This window comes from Mixophyes fleayi, chromosome 1 (genome assembly GCF_038048845.1).
Source record: "Mixophyes fleayi isolate aMixFle1 chromosome 1, aMixFle1.hap1, whole genome shotgun sequence".
In the NCBI taxonomy this organism is placed as follows: domain Eukaryota; kingdom Metazoa; phylum Chordata; class Amphibia; order Anura; family Limnodynastidae; genus Mixophyes; species Mixophyes fleayi.
The window spans coordinates 423,440,978-423,459,658 of record NC_134402.1 but is presented as its reverse complement, the minus strand read 5'-3'; the positions used below and the strand labels follow the sequence as shown (position 1 = coordinate 423,459,658).

Here is an 18,681-nt window from a genome sequence, read left to right as displayed (position 1 = left end):
TTATATTAAGAGGAAATGATATTTGATTGTTAACAGGGGCAATAATTAAATATGATGAGGACAACACTTATTGTTTCATGATGGAGGCACCATTTATATATTATTTTTAAGCATATGGGCGCCAGTGCATGCTGGCACTTGTACGGCCATGTAATGAGTGCTGCCCCATCATAAATAATGCAACCATTAGCAAACCTTCACAAAGGACTGTATCTGATTGTGTTCAAATGCACTTGAACAACCAATCAGAAACAACCTCAGAATGTGCGTCATCTTGAGTAAAGAAGCCGTTGTCAGTTAGGACCAATTGACCATTGGAGTAAAGAGAGAAGATGCTATTAATGTTTTGTCATTAATATCTATACCTTTACCTATAATATTACTAACAGGTGACATTAATTCAATATTTTTTTTCTGTGCTTTCTTTTGAGAATTTCTATTCCACATAGGTATTAGACGTATCCTGTGTAGTAGAGCAGAGCAGACCTACACCTGTATTCATTAGTGCACTATCTTCACATCTGCTCCTTGTTGAATTCGGACATGCGAAGACCAGTGTTATGATTCCTAGCGAATTCAGGAAGCGGCAACAGAAGTATAAAAACCAAATGTCTTTATCCGGGCAAAATATATGAACAAGGATTCAGTTTGTGGAATATGCAGATTTTCAGGTAGCAGCATAAACAGGTATAACTCCAATACACAAATATGAACAGGTGTGATGAATGGCAGGAAAGTCCACAGAGCAACAGGTTTGCAAGCAATGACAGATACAGTTAAAATGCAGGAACAAGTATAAAGTTACCCTATTGCTAGGATGCACGCATCTGTCCAGGGAAGCAAACAGACTAGCTGAGTCCAGGGACCAGGCAGAGGTCTGGGCAGTAAGAGTACAAGCAGAAGCCAGTATCCAGGCAGAGTTCAGGGTCACAAACAAACAAGCATAAACCGGTAATCAGGCTGAGGTCACAACTCTAGATCAAGCAGCAGTAAAACAAACACTGGAACAGGGAGAAACAGGCAGCAGCCTGGGATTAACGATGAACTGTACAGAGCACAGATTGAGGCAATTATTTGAAGGTGTGAGACAGGTGCAGTTCTAATCAGGTAAAGAGATTAACTCCTACAGGCATGGTGCAAAATTTATGGGCAGAACAGCAGCACCTCTGGTGGATTTGAGGTACTGCTGCAATATACAAAGTATAGGCAGAGTCGAAACAACCAGAATTACATGCGTTCTTAAACAAACGCACTTTGCGTTCAGTATGTGCCCCTTGATGAATCAGGCCCTTAATGGCAGAGATCACTATCTGGTCTGAGTGTGGATGTAAAGGAATTATAGAACAATCCAATATTTTAAGGAATTGTTCATGTTTGAACAGCCTTTCCTTGATCAATCATTTCCCCAGACACATAGCAAATCTTGGCTCCCCTTTAAAAACTACTGATGCATCAACCCGAGAGCCAGCGTGCACTGAATTATGCTCATTTTCCCTGCAAGACTCACCGCAGCATTCCATTCATAGCTGTTAAACAGAGGAAGTGCTATGGACAGGCTGAGTCCTTCATTGCCAATAGCCTTTTGTAACTGACTTAAGGTAATGAGGGATTTCCCATTTGCTTTATGTTAGGAGCATGTTTGATTAGCGGACAACTTCTTTTTTAGTATTGTAATAAAAGAAACTGTTAGTAAATTGATATTGTCCCGTAGACTGCTCTGCTAACTGATATTTGAGAGGATTTGTCCAGTGCATCTGGCACAAAAAGACGCTGTTAATAATGTTATAGTGCAGCAGACTATTCTGAAAACTGATTAACATCATTGTTGCTACAAGGTTAAGTTATTTGAAAAACAGCTTAGTAACGTGATGTTTTAGCAGGAATTGTAAGAGTATCAAGGAAAATTGTTACCGACGGAAAGCTTTATATACTGTTGTATCATGAAGTTATTTAATATATATGTGCAGTTATTTCATTTTATTTAATTCTTTCTAAATGCTTACATTTCAGTGAATCAATTCAATATTTCCCTAATGATTCTAATGATATTTTTTTAAAATACATTTTAGAAAGTCTTGGCTGGGCTTGAACAATAAGGAAAGTAGTATCTCAAAAGTCATTGTTTGTGCTATAGTGTGCCTTTTGTTTTACTTGCTTACATACATGTCCATTCATCACATAAGGCAAAAAGAGATATCTCATCTCAGAAAGTAGAAGAGGTTCTTATCCCAGCATCCTTCTACTCCACCTATCCTAGTTCCTGTCACCACAGATCTGAATTACTGACTGCAGGAGGAAGCCTTCTGTGACACATACATCAATCATCCACAGTTCGTACTGCAATATCAGCATTGGCATCATGGTGACTGATAGTGTAAATAAAAGTCCCAAGGACGGAGAAGAGTATCCCTATTCCCCTATACCTAATCTCCAATTAGTCACCATGCTGCTAGAACTATGCCTGCAGGAGGAAGTGCAAGTGATTGATGTATGTGTCACACCATGTTTCCTCCTGCAACTATTGATTCAGGGGCATGGTGACTGGTGGAGATACTGGTGGAAAGATTTTTGGTGGACATGGGGCATCACTGCAGTGCTAGAATAATGGAGAGGAACTGCCCTATCTTACATGTACAAATACATAACTGCACATCTTCAAAGAGCATACATGTGCACAATCCTTCAGCTGCTCAGAGATGGGATTGCAGACTATTAGTGAACCATGTCGATTCACAACCCAAGATCTTTAAGTGCAAACTTGCAGTTACGTGTAGGCATGACCCACTCCGCTCATTAATACAACTTGGTCACACTACTGTGATTAAACAGCTGAGGGGGAGTGAGAGGATGAAGGGATTGTGTGCTAATCATGTGTGTGGTCTATCAGTTGTAATCTTTTAATTACATTGCTTTTCCATCAGCACATTGTTGAACTTTTTGTTTATACATTAAAGTCAAGGGCCTCCCATTGAAAATGCACATATATAGGTCTGGTAAACAGGCATCACAACCAGTACTGGAACATCAATAATTATGATCATCTATAGGAAAGACTATTAGCTATATAGTTGTGTTCTATCCTCTGACAGTTTCCTCTGTGCATGGGTAATACTTGTCCTTAAAAAAAGCTAATCTGGACTAGTTTTACCTTCACAGCTTCTAGCCTGTTTCCAATCTGTCACTTCCAAACACATGGACCGGCTTGTACTCTCCACACTATCTGACTAAACTACCATGGCCATTTGTATGTTATCAATGTGGTTTTCACAGAGTCCATGAAACTCCCATATATGTAGCAAATTACCTGCAGACCTTTAAATTGAATGGCCACTTTTCTGTTCTATTCCTTCTTGATATCATTGCTGCTTTTAACACTGTTATTCAGTTCAGTAATCTATAGCCTTTGAAATACACTAATATTGACTTTGCTTACTTTAAAAAAAAACAGGATTCTTTACTAATCAGGTTGATCATCAGATACATGTATTTAAATTCATGTATACCCATGGGTGTCCATTAGACTATGTGGAACAGTAAGTAACAAATTCATGTTATTGGGAGTCAAAAAAGTTATTTAAAGCTTCAATCCCTTATAACAATGAGGTGTTTAACTTGTAAGGAGACACATGGGAGTAAATGTATCAAGCTGAGAGTTTTTCGGCAGGTTTGAAAAACCAATCAGAGTTTAGCTATCATTTAATTAGAACATTCTACAAAATGATAGCTAGAATCTGATTGGTTGCTATAGTCAACATCTCCACTTTTCAAACCCACCAGAAAACTCTCAGCTTGATACATTTACCCCATGGACTTGAATTAATTTTTCCTTACAGTTTTAATTTAAGCTGCTATTAATGAATTACAGTTTGCTAAGTGTCATGCGATTACCATGGCAACCACAGTCACATGACATGATGTAGTGATCAGAGAGGTTTTGGAACATTCATATTATGAGGGGGGCTCAGCAATGATGGTCCAGCCACTGTAGTGACCTCAGCCCCGCTCTTCTGTGTATGCCCAGGGGCCTGGCATATGCACATACTCAGAAGAGCAGAGCAGGGGTCCACAGAGAGGATGATCATTTATCACCCCCCCCCCACAAATTAAGTACACCCTCCAAAACACTATCATTTTCAATTAAATGAAAGGAAATATTTAATACATTCCCCTGGGTTTTCCTTGTATAAGTTCTCAATGTTTTCCTTGTATAAGTACACAAAAACATCACCATAAACTTCTGCCGACTACCACATTTGGACCACCACCAAAATCATTAAAAATGTTTTTATGTCTCAGTAAATCCAAGGGTTAGAAAAACTTTACATTAGTAATTTTTTCATTGATTTAAGCTCCAATATGAAGAGTGCCCCAGTGGTACTAAAGGCATCCCATTGCAATTATTGGTAAAACAGGAAAGAACAAACAAACTGTGGCTCTCTACATTTTTCCAGTTTGTAAATAACCTCCTCTGTTTTGTAGCTGTAGCAGGTTGTTATGTAAAATGAACATATCTTATTTTTAAATCTTATTCTGAAAACTGTAGCCATCCTTTGCATAATTTATTGAATTTCAAGTGTGCATTCCGCAGCAACAATCGCATGCTAAATAGTAATTTGCAATCAGATTTTTGAAGGTGGTTGAAATCACCCTGCGCTCTGTACACAGAAAACTTGTCTGGCAATGATAATTGCCACTCTGTATTCCGTTGAAAGCATTTTAATTACTAACGATGTCATGGTTACTCAACCGAAAATGAGTTTCTTACAAGACGATCTCTTCAATCAACAGATCCCAGTTGTCACAGAATCAGTATTTCTGTACAGGGCTCACCAAACTCTGTATTTATTTGTATTTCTCACTGTAGGGCACATTTAAGGCTGGTTTCTGCTTATAGCAGCAATAGAAAATCAATTGACACTGCAATTTATTAATAAAATATTGTCGGGGCAGATGAGTGATACTGGTCGAGAGTGGTCAAACGTAACTTATCGTTTTGCTGCACCAGCTTCGGTTGCAGTCTGCATGGGTCACCCGTCTAGTCAGGCTTGGGCTTTCAGTTACTATTGCCGAATCAAAAATTATTCATTATTAAAATAGTAAAGCCTTTTTACGGTCATTATCTTCTGCTTTGTCCATCTGAGATAGCGCTAAAAGAAGAAGGATTGCGGTACTTGTACATGTACCCCCTCAATGCTTGTTAGATAGGAACGGCAAATCTTATAACCCAGCAGACAGGGGGATACTTCCGACTATAACAATTCTACTGCCGGAGTTAACCTAGCTTTTGCTAAGTCTAGCAAAAACACTCATTTAATAAATAGAGCCTTTGGGCCTGAGTCATCAAGGAAAGTAAGGCAAAAAAAAGGAGTGAATGTTACGATGCAAGGGGTGCAAATTAGTTTATTATTTTGCACATAAGTTAAATACTGTCTGTTTTTTCATCTAGCACACAAATACTTACTAGCTTTATTTTTACATTGAATTTTAAGGTTGATCTAGGACATACCCTACCCCAACTCTAAATCTGTGCCCACATTTTAAATTTACCTCCCCCTTCAATGCAACATGGTTTTGCCCAGGTGCAAAGTTACTCCTTTTTTATGCCTTGTTCTTCTTAATGATTCAGGCCCTTTGTGTTAAGGAAACATTTCCATGATTTAGAGATCAATTCAGTTGTCACTTTATAAAATCACTGGCTTGTTGTACATCATTTGGTCAAAATACCATGCACATTTAATGCTCTCTGTCTGCACCAAAGATTATTTTCAATAATTAGCAAAAAAAATATCAATCACTTTAAAAATCTCTGTTAATATTGGTTCCAGATTAGGAGAATGTTTGCAATGAGTAATCAACCAGATCTACAGTTTTTGAAAAGAAAACATGATCATTAAACTAGGGCAGATTTCATGCTAATAAACTATTCCGTGAAATATTCATCTCATTAGGCATCTCATCAGCAGAATTTGGCAATAAAGCGGAGTTTCAAGCATGAGACCATATGTTAAGATTAAACGCACTCTATATAATGTGTCCAGTTTAGTTTGACACTGACAAAATACCAGTTAAGATTGACACTTTTGCATTTGTGTAGCTTCATTTTAATGCGTTCAAAGCATATAAACAAACTTGAAGAAGTCTATTCATGTCCAATGTGCAATTACCACCTAGGGGTTTACACTAGGGATGTTCACTGACCCCCGTGATTTAGTTTTGGATCTGTATTAACTTCATGTTTTGGTTTTGGTTTTGGATCTGTATTTTTTTTTCTAGTTTGCTAAAAAATGCTAAAATCAAATAATATGGCTCTTTTTTTATTCCTACATTATTATTAACCTCAATAACATTAATTTTCAGTAATTTCCAGTCAATTTTTGTTAAGTGACAAGAACACTGCTACCCGTTCTGTTTCTGTATGAGCAATGGCACTGAGCAATGGCACTAGAGACTAGAGAGTGACAAGAACACTGCTACTTCTATTTCTGTGTGAGCAATGTCACTGGAGAATGGACAGTGAAAAGAACACTGCTACCCATGATTCTGTGTGGGAGGTACTTATGGAATCCCAAAATCCGCGAGATCCAACGACGCAACAATGATGTTTTGCCTCGATTCAGATCCGAGGAAGTGGGAAAGTACCGAGCCTGGCGATGTTCGTTTGGGTTTGGTTTTTGGAAAACCGAGTCTGAGAATCTCTAGTTTACCCAAGCGGTTTAGCCAGCATTATGCTGTATATTTCCTATTTATTTCTATGGCCCATTCATTGATATAGCCCATACATTTCAATGGTATTGTACATGTAAAAATGTTATTGAAATGTTATTGAAATTAATGGGCAATAGATATCAGTGGAGCTGCACACCCCCACATCAATAGAGGTTCAATTAATTAAATTAATCTATCTTGCTGTGGGATCAATGCAGGCAGTCACCGGGTCTTCCCTTCACCGCCAATTAGTTAGCACGGGAAACTCTTTGTAATTGGTTGTGAGTTCCATATCTTTCTGCAGAGGGATTGAAAGAAGTTTTTTCAGTAGTTTACTCTTTCAATTAAAGGAAGAAAATCTGGTTTGGCTTGTCCTTTTGGATTACAAATTAAAGACATTTTCCGTTTGTTAAAAAGAACGAATATTGGCATTGGATTTGCTCATCTGTTGGTGGTCCCCTATAGGTGATCCAGACTCATGGTGACCAGGCAGGTGCAGTTCAGATCCCACTATGCAGGTTTCGCTGTTACAGTGTAACCAGCCCAGCTTGTCTAGCCTAGTGCTGGATTGCACTCTAGCAGGGGATCCCTACCTTTGTTGATCTCATATTAGTGGTCATCAACCCAGACTGACCGCGCTGGCGCTGATAATGGATGTTAGGGAAAATATATATTTTTTCTATTTTTCCATCACAGATTTCTCCCTTTTAAAGACTGGAAATCCCATTGAAATGAATGGGCCATTGAAATAAAAGTCAACAGATCCTAGCCGCATGCGTCTGGATACAATTGAAGATGCAGGTGGCACATCCAGAGCATAGCAAGTGTTTTGCTGTATACTTGCATATTAAATGCTTGCGTTTATGTGTTTTTCCACATACAATTTGCACATTTTGTGGTGCAAATTCTGTATAAAATGGGTCCTCAGAGCCTTTTTACTCAACAAAATGCTTAATTTTTACAGCATAATTAATGCAATGCTGCACCTTCTAGCTGGACTTCTAACAATGAGGTCTATTGAATATTACATACAAATGCAGGAAGCATTTTTCCTGCATGCTCAAAAAAAAAATGCATTTGCATCCCTTCTATCACAACATGGTCTGTTCAGGTGCAAAGCTCACTTTAGCTGGATTTACTCATAACTCTAGATGAGGCCCTACCTGTCTAGTGCAGATTAGACACTGAAAGCAAATGTCAGATTACAATGGTTTTGGCATACCTCCCAACTGCCAATTTAGGTGGGACAGCCCAGGAGGGGTGTCCAAGTGGACCAACTATAGACTCATTTCAACTCAAGGAGATTATTTGCCTATATCTAAATTGGTGAAAGCTGAACTCTTGGTACCAACAAAGGATAAGGAGAATGGGAGGCAAACATTAAACCATGTTGCCCGTGACTCCCACACATTGGTTAATGTTTTAAATAAGTTGCATGTTATGCTTGTCATATATTACACCTGATATGTGTGCCAGATTCTGTTAATGACTGCTTGCATTGAAGAGACGGAGGGCAGTTTCCAATCTTGTGCAATCTGGCAACTGGCTGATGATGCAATATGTCGAAGTCCAAGTAGGAGGAGGAAAACCTGGGAGAGACAGGGGCGTCAATGTTATACAGTTGTTATTAAAGTTTTAATCTCCAATAATCTCCAAGCAGAATGTTGAGCATTTAAGGCAGAAGCCCATTATTTTATTAGCCTGTGCTGTGAGTGGTCACACTGGCATTGTGCTCTCTTTATTGAAGGTTGGAAAAGCAAATATATTGATCAACACAAACAGTTCAAAACATTGTTCATCAGCATTCTAGTATAGATAAAGATACTTGCTGGCTTTCAAGAGAGGAATGTAAAAATAGTTACATGTCTGTTTTTTACACACATGACACAAGCAACATAATTTTTAAACATTTCAAACATTTATCAGTGTTAAAACAAATATAATGTAAATAGACATTGTAGAGACTCCCCCATTGGGAACCATATTATTGTAGTCCCTAGCAGCTGGTGAACACACTGCACAAATAACGCCTCATTGGCAAAACCAGCCATGTTGAATAATATTTATACTCGTCATCCAACTGTCTGGCTAACTAAGTACAAAAGTGGCTGTAATGCATTTATACAGACACAGCTGCTTGAGAGACCAGGCGCTGGTACTTATTACTTATTTTGTTACCCACTATATCACCGAGTGCAGGGCTAGTGGCAGTGGGCACTCTGTGTGATAGGAAGCCAGTGGTGGATGACACTTGGCATAATAAATGCAGAACGTGTTTTGCATTCAGCAATAGGGATGGCCCCTGAACTTACAGAAGGGGTTGGAGGGCACAGCCGGGCTCAGGTATTGGTGCTATAGGGTAAATGTGGAGGTGACTATTGATATCATACAGTCACAGCAGCATATCTTCCTCTGTTCCTCCTGCTCACAGATCGGATGCTCTCGGAAACCCCCGGCATGTGTGCCAGATGTGGGACATGGACCACTGTCGTCTGGCACACCGGTGCTCCGCAGCTGCCTCACTAAAGCATATATCATCAGCTGCTTTAGTAAAGCAGCTCTCAGAATTCACTGTGAAACTGAAGATGTATGGGCTGACTTCAAAGGTAAGTATGAGGCACACTATATATTGGGGGCACAACTATGTGGCACTCAATGTATTGGAGCACGACAATGTGGCATTCAATGTACTAGGGCACGACTATGTGGCATACTATGAACTGGGGGCATACTATGAATTGGGGCACAACTATGTAGCATACTATGAACTGGGGGCATACTATGAATTGGGGCACAACTATGTGGCATGATATTAATTGGGGGCACAAGGCACAACTATGTGGCATACTGTGAATTGTGGGCATATTATGAATTGGGGCACAACTATGTGGCATGATATTAATTAGAAGTGCAACTATGTGCCATAATATAATTTGGGGGCACTACTGTGTCATAATTTGAACAGGGGCACTGCTGTGTGGCATAACGTTTATTTGTTAGTCCCATTACTATGAATATTATTATCAGCCATAACCAAGTTTTATATATATATATATATATATATATATATATATATACATGTAAGTGACTAGATTTTAGCCAGGGCATTGATAGAAAAAGGTTTCCAACCCCTGCTGTAAGCTGAAGCAGCTGCTATGTGAACAAAGACTTACAGAACATCAGATCTGCTGCTTACAAGCTCACCATTGTAAATTCAGTCTGTGACCAAAAGGTGGGGGACTTTCAGAGAAGCTGAGCTAGTTTATGTGGCGGTCTATATAGATGCATGGTGTGGGCTATGATTCGGTGTGTGGTGTTAGAGGATCCCTATGTCCAACATTAGACTCTGCTTTAGTATATAGATATTAATCAAACCCTTTTGCCACTTTCTGCTCATATAGGGACATTCCTGACTTTTTTTGTTGGTGAAACAGATTCCACATACTTTTGATAAGTAAGCTATGCCCCATGTCATATTCTAAGTAAGTTTAAACTAAATTTCATATTTATTATTATGATTATTATTATTATTATTATTATTATTATTTTTTTATAAAGTGTCACATATTCCATAGCACCAGATACTGAAGCAAGTAACAGATGAGGTAACACATATAATTAGCACAGATGAGTGTGAGTAACAGACATGGGGCAATAGGCGGAGAGGACTCTGCCTGTGAAAGCTTACATTCTAGAGGGAGGGGTGGAGAGAGACAGGAGGACAAACTTGGAGAAAATGGAGATGGCAAGAGAAGAGGCAAGCTTGAAAAGGTGAGTTTTGAGTCATCGTTTGAAGGACTGAAGGTTGGGGGAGAGTCGAGTGAGGTATGATAGGGAGTTTCAAATATTTGGGGCAGCACGTCAGGTAATGGAGGTGGACATGGGAGGAGGTAATGAGAGGTGAATTGAGGCAGAGGTCAGATGAAGAGTGGATTAGCCGGGTGGATATGTACCTCGAGATAAGGTCAGAGATGTAAGGGTGAAAAGGGCTTTGTAAATGAGGGTAAGGAGCTTGAACTGAATTCTGAGACAGATAGGGAGCCAATGAAGGGATTTATTCAGAGGAGTAGCCGAAGAGTAGCGATGGGAGAGGAAGATGAGCCTAGCCGCAGCATTTTGGATGGATTGAAGATCAGAAGATTGGGAGACAGGAAGGCCAGTGAGAAGGAAGCTGCAATAGTCGAGATGAGAAATGAGTGAATGGACGAGGATTTTGGTTGCTTCCTGAGAGAGCAAAGGAAAGATTCTTGGGTGACTCCAAGGCAGCGGGCATGAGTGACAGGAAAGAGAGTTATGTTGTCAACCAAAAGGGATATATTGGGAAGGACAGCAACATTGGCAGGAGGAAAGTTGATGAGCTCAGACTTGGAAAAGTTGAGTTTGAGGAAGCACTGTGACATCCAGGTAGCCACAGCAGAGAGACAGCTAGATACTTGGGATAGGAAGGCAGGAGAGAGGTCATGGGGGGAAAAGCCAGATTTGCGTGTCATCAGCATAGAGGTGGTATTGAAGGCCAAATGATTGAATAAGTTCACCAAGAGAGTTGGTGTAGAGAAGGAAGCCAAGAATATAGCCTTGGGGGACTCCAATAGAAAGAGGAAGAGGTGGGAGGAAGAGTCTGAAACAGAGATGCTAAAGGACCGACCAGAGACTTAGGAGGCAAAACAGAAGAGAGCTGTTTCGCAAAGGCCTAGGGACTGAATGGTGGTGAGGAGAAGAGAATGATTGACAGTGTTAAAAGCAGCAGAGAGGTCGAGGAGTAAGAGAAAACAAGTTCCGGAATGGTAGAATCAAAGGGAAGCAGAGATACTGAGCGGTAGTTGGAGAGAGAGGATGGGTCAAGAAAACTTTTTTGAGAATAGGAGAGAGGAGTACATGCTTGAAGGCTTAGGGGAAGATAACAGTGGAGGCAGAGAGGTTAAAGAGGTGAGCAATGTGACAACAGGCATTGGGAAAGAGGGAGCGGAGGAAATTGTAGGCAATAGGGTCAAGAGTACAGGTTGTAGAAAAAGAAAAGGACAGAAGAGTGAAGATCTCAGGCACAGTTACAGTAGGGTAGAAGCCAAGGGTGGTAGACTGAGTGATAGATTTTGTCTTTGAAGTAGGTGGCAAAGTCAGGAACCATGATGGATGAGGGGGGAGGAGAAGGGGATGGTCACAGTAGAGAATTAATGGTAGCACAGAGGCTTCAGGGTTTATTGGACAGGGAGGAGATGAGGGATGTGAAATAGGTTTGTTTGGCAAGAGAGAAGACAGAAAATTAGGAGGAAAGGATGAATTCAAAGTGGATGAGGTCAGCGATGGAGTGGTATGTCCTCAATTGGCATTCCGAGGAGGAGACGAGTAAGAGTGGACTGGCAGTGTTGGGGTTTATATTGGCAGAGATGAAGTGGAGTGGCTGCGGCTGTAGTGTCAAGGACAACAGAAAATATAGAATACAATATAGAGTTGTAACGAGAGACAGCGGCTTCAGGGCATGATAGGGAAGAAACGAAAGTGAGGAGGGGTTCAAGGGAGGATGAAAAAATTATGGGGTCAATGTTTTTGTTGGGTGGGAGAGGGGGGTCAAGGGGTAAAGAGAGGGTAAAGGAAAGGAAATTGTAGTCAGAGAGGGGAAGACAGAATTGGAGATGTTGAAGATGTTACAGAGATGGGAGAACACTAGGTCCAGGGAATGACCATCATGGTGGGGTGCCAGACGTGAATACATAACTTGCTTCATCACAGCCCCCAGGTGTGCAATGATGTAATCACGTTATCAGCAGGGCTGCCAAGAGGAACTCAAGGCCCCGCTACAACAACATTATGGGGCCTCCTTATAGTTGAGCATGGTAAAAAAAAATTGCGCCCGCCGCTGTAGGAGTCTGTTCATATGATTGGAGGCGTGGCTATGCATCATTGGGGGGTGGCTAGCAGGTGAAAAGTGCTAGACCACCGTCCAACAGAAAAAAAACCTGCATTGTTGTGCACTCCTGACTTTCAGGACATCTAGCACCATAGTGTAGTAAATAAACAATGCAGTGTGTTCATAAAGAGTTCACAGTCTTGGCCTGCATCTTACATTGGGCAGAACACTCACCAAAATTGGGATTGTCCCACTAGAATCCCAACATTTCACACACTGTCCTGCGCTCTCCTACCTGTTTTTGTCACTTTCACCTCCTGTGGCTGCTGCTTTCTTTAGTTGCGGCTTGTTTGGATCCTGCAATGTTTGGGGCCCTATTTGGAAAAAAAAATGGATACATCTAGAAAATTCCAACCAGCCCTGATGTTAAATCAATAGCACCCATGAGTAATAATTAGGCCTTTCTCCAGCCCCAACATTAAAAAATAGTATTCCCATTTAATAATTAAACTTATTTCCCTCCTTGCAAACAGCCCCAGAAATAAATTAATAGTGTTACATTTCATAAATATACCTATTTCCCGCAACCATCACTGCCATTAAATAGTTCATAGTCACATTTAATAAAGAGACCACATTTTCCCCAAACTCACCCCACATTCAGTAGCCCCCAAACCAGCCCATCTTAAATTAATAGTCCCCACTATTAAATAGCCCCACCATCATCCAACAAACAAAATTGCACCCATTAATTAGCCACCACCTACCTCACACACACACACACACACACACACACACACACACACACACACACACACACACACACACACACTACCACAAGCCCCCTGTGCCATCACACACACACTACCACAAGCCCACTGTGCCATCACACACACACACTACCACAAGCCCCCTGTGCCATCACACACACACACACACACACACACACTACCACAAGCCCCCTGTGCCATCACACACACATACACACTACCACAAGCCCACTGTGCCATCACACACACTACCACAACCCCCTGTGCCATCACAGACACACCACCACAAACCCCCTGTGCCATCACACACACACATACACACACACACACACACACACACTACTACAAGCCCCCTGTGCCATCACACACCCTACCACATGCCCGCTGTGCCATCACACACACTAACACAAACCCCCTGTGCCATCACACACACATTACTGTGCCCCTTCATCATCACCACGCTGTGTCTAATTATGATCACACTGTGCCCCTTCAACATCACACTGTGCCTCTTCATCACAACCACGCTTTGCCCCCTTATGATCCCACTGCGCCCTCCATGCTGTTTTTCCCCCCTTCATGTGCCATGCTGCTCCCCTATCCTTCATCACTGTGCCATGCTGCTCTTCCACTCTCCTTCATTACTGTGCCATGCTGCTCTCCCACTCTCCTTCATCACTGTGCCATGCGGCCCCCCTTTCCTCCATCACTGTGCTATGCTGCTCCTCCATCTCTATCACTGTGCCATGCTGCTCTTCCACTCTCCTTCATCACTGTGCCATGCTGCCCTTCCTCTCCTCCATCACTGTGCCATGCTGCTCTCCCACTCTCCTTCATCACTGTGCCATGCTGCCCCCCCTCTCCTCCATCACTGTGCCATGCTGCTCCCCCTCTCTCCTTCATCACTGTGCCATGCTGCTCCCCTATCCTTCATCACTGTGCCATGCTGCTCTCCCACTCTCCTTCATCACTGTGCCATGCTGCCCCCCCTCTCCTCCATCACTGTGTCATGCTGCTCCTCCATCTCTATCACTGTGCCATGCTGCTTCCCCCTCTTCATCACTGTGTCATGCTGCTCCCCCCTCTTCATCACTGTGCCATGCTGCTCCCCCCTGCATCACTGTGCCATGCTGCTCCCCTATCCTTCATCACTGTGCCATGCTGCCCCCCCTCTCCTCCATCACTGTGCTATGCTGCTCCCCCCTCTCTCCTTCATCACTGTGCCATGCTGCTCCCCTATCCTTCATCACTGTGCCATGCTGCTCTCCCACTCTCCTTCATCACTGTGCCATGCTGCCCCCCCTCTCCTCCATCACTGTGCCATGCTGCTCCTCCATCTCTATCACTGTGCCATGCTGCTTCCCCCTCTTCATCACTGTGTCATGCTGCTCCCCCCTCTTCATCACTGTGCCATGCTGCTCCACCCATCTCCTTCATCACTGTGCCATGCTGCTCCCCCCTGCATCACTGTGCCATGCTGCTCCTCCATCACTGTGCCATGCTGCTCTCCCACTCTCCTTCATCACTGTGCCATGCTGCCCCCCCTCTCCTCCATCACTGTGCCATGCTGCTCCCCCTTCTCTCCTTCATCACTGTGCCATGCTGCCCCCCCTTCATCACTCTGTGCCATGCTGCCCCCCTCTCCTTCATCACAGTGCCATGCTGCCCCTCCATCTCTATCACTGTGCCATGCTGCTTCCCCCTCTTCATCACTGTGCCATGCTGCTCCACCTATCTCCTTCATCACTGTGCCATGCTGCTCCACCCATCTCCTTCATCACTGTGCCATGCTGCTCCACCCATCTCCTTCATCACTGTGCCATGCTGCTACCGCCATCTCCTTCATCACTGTGCCATTCTGCTCCCCCCATCTCCATCACTGTGTCATGCTGCTCCCCCTCTGCATCACTGTGTCATGCTGCTCCCCCCCTCCATCACTGTGTCATGCTGCTCCCCCCCTCCATCACTATGCCATGCTGCTCCCCCCCTCCATCACTATGCCATGCTGCTCCCCCCCTCCATCACTGTGCCATGCTGTCCTCTCCCTCCCTCCCTTTCTTCACTCTGTGCTCTGTTTTTCTGTTTTCCTCCCTTTGCCTCCATTTCTTTACTTACCTTTGTATTGGCTTCTTTCATCTACTGCCTTCTGTGTTTTTGTTTTGTTTTTTAAAATAGTCTGCTTTCCCCACCAACGAAGGGTGCGGAGCCACACACACCCCCCAAGCGCCCGCAAAAATACGATAAAAAAAATATATAAAAGAGATTAGATTAAAAAAATTAATAATAATACAAAAAAAGTCTGCAATGAGGGCCCCCTGGCATGGCAGGTCCCGGGTAATTAGTACCCGCCGTCCCCCCCCTCTCGGCGGCCTTGGTTATCAGTACCCACCCGCTGAAGCCTGTTGATGCAAAACTCAACATCAAGGCCCACCCTCTTTTCAAGTAGTAGAGGTGGGATACGGGAGGGTGGTCTTCTCTTCCAGAAATTTGGGGGTCTCCCTGAAGAGTAGGTCTGTAAGTGTTGCACATACTGTTGTTGTGTCCCTGCAATGCCGCATGTCATGTAAAGTAATAATTAATGTTTTTGTCTTATTATGACAATAGTTACTTGCAGTCTAGTTGCCTGTACTCTCACAGTATCCTCATGCTGCTGGATCTCTCAGTCAGCATCATCCCCTTTCTTCCTCCTCTTATGTCACAGTCCGGTGTGATGAACACCTTAATACATTAACTTACTGCAATACAATCACTACTACATGTCCTGGATGTCTGCCACAATTCACTCCTTTATATCTGCAATTTTGTGCTACTTAACTCCTCATTTCATTAACTTATCTTAACGACAATAATTTATCTCTCAATGTGCTGAATGTATAATTTATGTATGACTTTATATATACTATGAATTTGTGTAAACTAATATTATTATTAGGGTTATTGTTAAGTTATACAGCTCCACCATATTATCCAGCGCTGTACACCCAAAATAAAAAGGCAAGATATACACACACACAAACGCTAAATGTTTTGCCTTTTTATTTTCAGTGTACAGCGCTGGATAATATGGTGTATCTGTGTAAATGAACAATAATGCTAATAATAATAATAATAGCATACACAAATTATAGTACATATAAAGTCATACATAAATTTTATATATATATATCTATCTATCTATCTATCTATCTATCTATCTATCTATCTATAATATAAATGTCTAGTGGCGTGTGTTAGTCTGTCTGTGTGTGTGTGTAAAAAATAAAACCAAGCTGCAGCGCCACCTGCTGGGCGGAGTTATACACTGACCTACTAAATTCTTAGTGTGTGTGGAAAAAAAAATCAGAAAGGGCTGAAATTTGGTATACTAAGATGTTTTTAATTTGTTAATTTAATTTGTTAATTGTTAAAAGTGTTTATAAAGATTTAAAAATATATATATATATATTTCTTGAAGGAGAAGTGACAGTTGGGAGTGGTTGGTGGTTGCCGGGGGTGACAGTGGGGAGTGGTTGGTGGTTGCCGGGGGTGACAGAGTGAGAGGAGTGTGATACTCAGGACCGCTGAGAGAGATCCCTGTGTCTAGATAGACATCTGGATAGATGTGGCGATGAAAATGAAGGATGAGGTGATGGAGAAGAATGATGAGGTGGTGACATGTGGACAAAACCACGTTAAAAAAGGGAGCTTACGTCGGGAAGTAACGCTCTTCCCCTGAGGAGGCCTGGCCTATGGCCCAAATGCATGACAAGAACCTTTTTAACAACTTAAGTAGCTTGATTTGACTAGAATGCATGAGTATCATGCACGGGTTAACTTGTATATATATATATATATATATATATATATATATATATATATATATATATATATATGTATAAAAGCAAAATATTGTGTTCTAAAGTGAAGCATGTGCATTAGCAAAGTGCTGTTGTAGATGGAAGGAGAGTGTGGAATTATTGGCTGAATTGCTGTAAATTGTAAGCTTTCAAGGCTGCTTTCCTCTTTTTGTCAAGCATGGTATCTTGTACATTTTATAGACAGTGGACTTTCACTATTCTTAAATTGTTACAGTGGGGGCACATTAAGCCCAATAAAATACACCATATATTATGTTTTCACTTCACTACATAGAGGGCCTGATTCATTAAGGATCTTAACTTAAGAAACTTCTTATTTCAGTCTCCTGGACAAAACCATGTTACAATGCAAGGGGTGCAAATTAGTATTCTGTTTTGCACATAAGGTAAATACTGACTGTTTTTTCATGTAGCGCACAAATATCAACTTTAAATTTCAGTGTACAAACAAGCTATCAAGTATTTGTGCGCTACATGAAAAACAGTCAGTATTTAACTTCTGTCCAAAACAGAACACTCTTTTGCACCCCTTGCATTGTACCATGGTTTTGTCCAGGAGACTGAAATAAGAAGTTTCTTAAGATAAGATCCTTAATGAATCAGGCCCAGAGTGTTAGCAACAGGAACCCTGAAGAATGGGCAAAAAGCATTTTTACTCAACATTAATGAACACAGTTTCCATACCACCACTTCTAAATTTCCATTCACCCACTGTATGTATGTGTATATATATATATATATATATATATATATATATATATATAAAACCACTATTGCTATTAAAATATTTTCTATAGTTTAATGAGATGTGAAGCTGCCACTACATACACTAATTTGCTTTATTCACAAAGACTATGTAAATGTTATAGACTATGCTTTCAGATTTTGATTGCTTGGGAAAATGAATCATTATAATGCATTCATGCAGAATACAGGACTTCCTCTAGCTATTGTCATGCAAATTAAATGAGGAAGTACATGATGTAAGCTCTTTGTTCTAATTATATGGCATTTTGATTTTTGCAGGTTTTACTGGGACCTGATAATGCTGATTATGATGGTGGGAAATCTCGTCATTATACCAGTCGGGATAACCTTCTTTACAGAACAGACAACAACACCATGGATTATATTCAATGTTGCATCCGACACTGTTTTTTTATTTGACTTATTCATGAATTTTAGAACTGGTATTGTCATTGAAGACAATTCTGAAATAATACTAGATCCAAAAGTCATAAAGATGAGTTATTTAAAGAGCTGGTTTGTCGTTGACTTCATCTCCTCTATCCCAGTGGATTATATCTTTCTCATTGTAGAGAAAGGAATGGATTCTGAGGTCTACAAGACTGCCCGAGCCCTCCGCATTGTGAGGTTTACAAAAATCCTCAGCTTATTGCGTCTGCTACGACTTTCAAGACTAATTAGATACATTCATCAGTGGGAAGAGGTAAGAGTGACAACCAAATATGTATTCTTAAGTATTGTTTCGGAACTTAGATTT

General features: G+C 41.4%; 1 protein-coding gene across 1 annotated transcript in view; it reads left to right on the top strand.

Annotated features, from left to right (window-relative positions):
* Positions 1 to 18,681, top strand: part of HCN1 (hyperpolarization activated cyclic nucleotide gated potassium channel 1) — a 363,129-nt gene that overhangs the window by 45,584 nt on the left and 298,864 nt on the right. Inside the window, exon 2 of the mRNA XM_075183866.1 lies at positions 18,204 to 18,627. Coding sequence (XP_075039967.1) covers positions 18,204 to 18,627 — 424 coding nt within the window. The remainder of the gene's footprint in view (positions 1 to 18,203; positions 18,628 to 18,681) is intronic.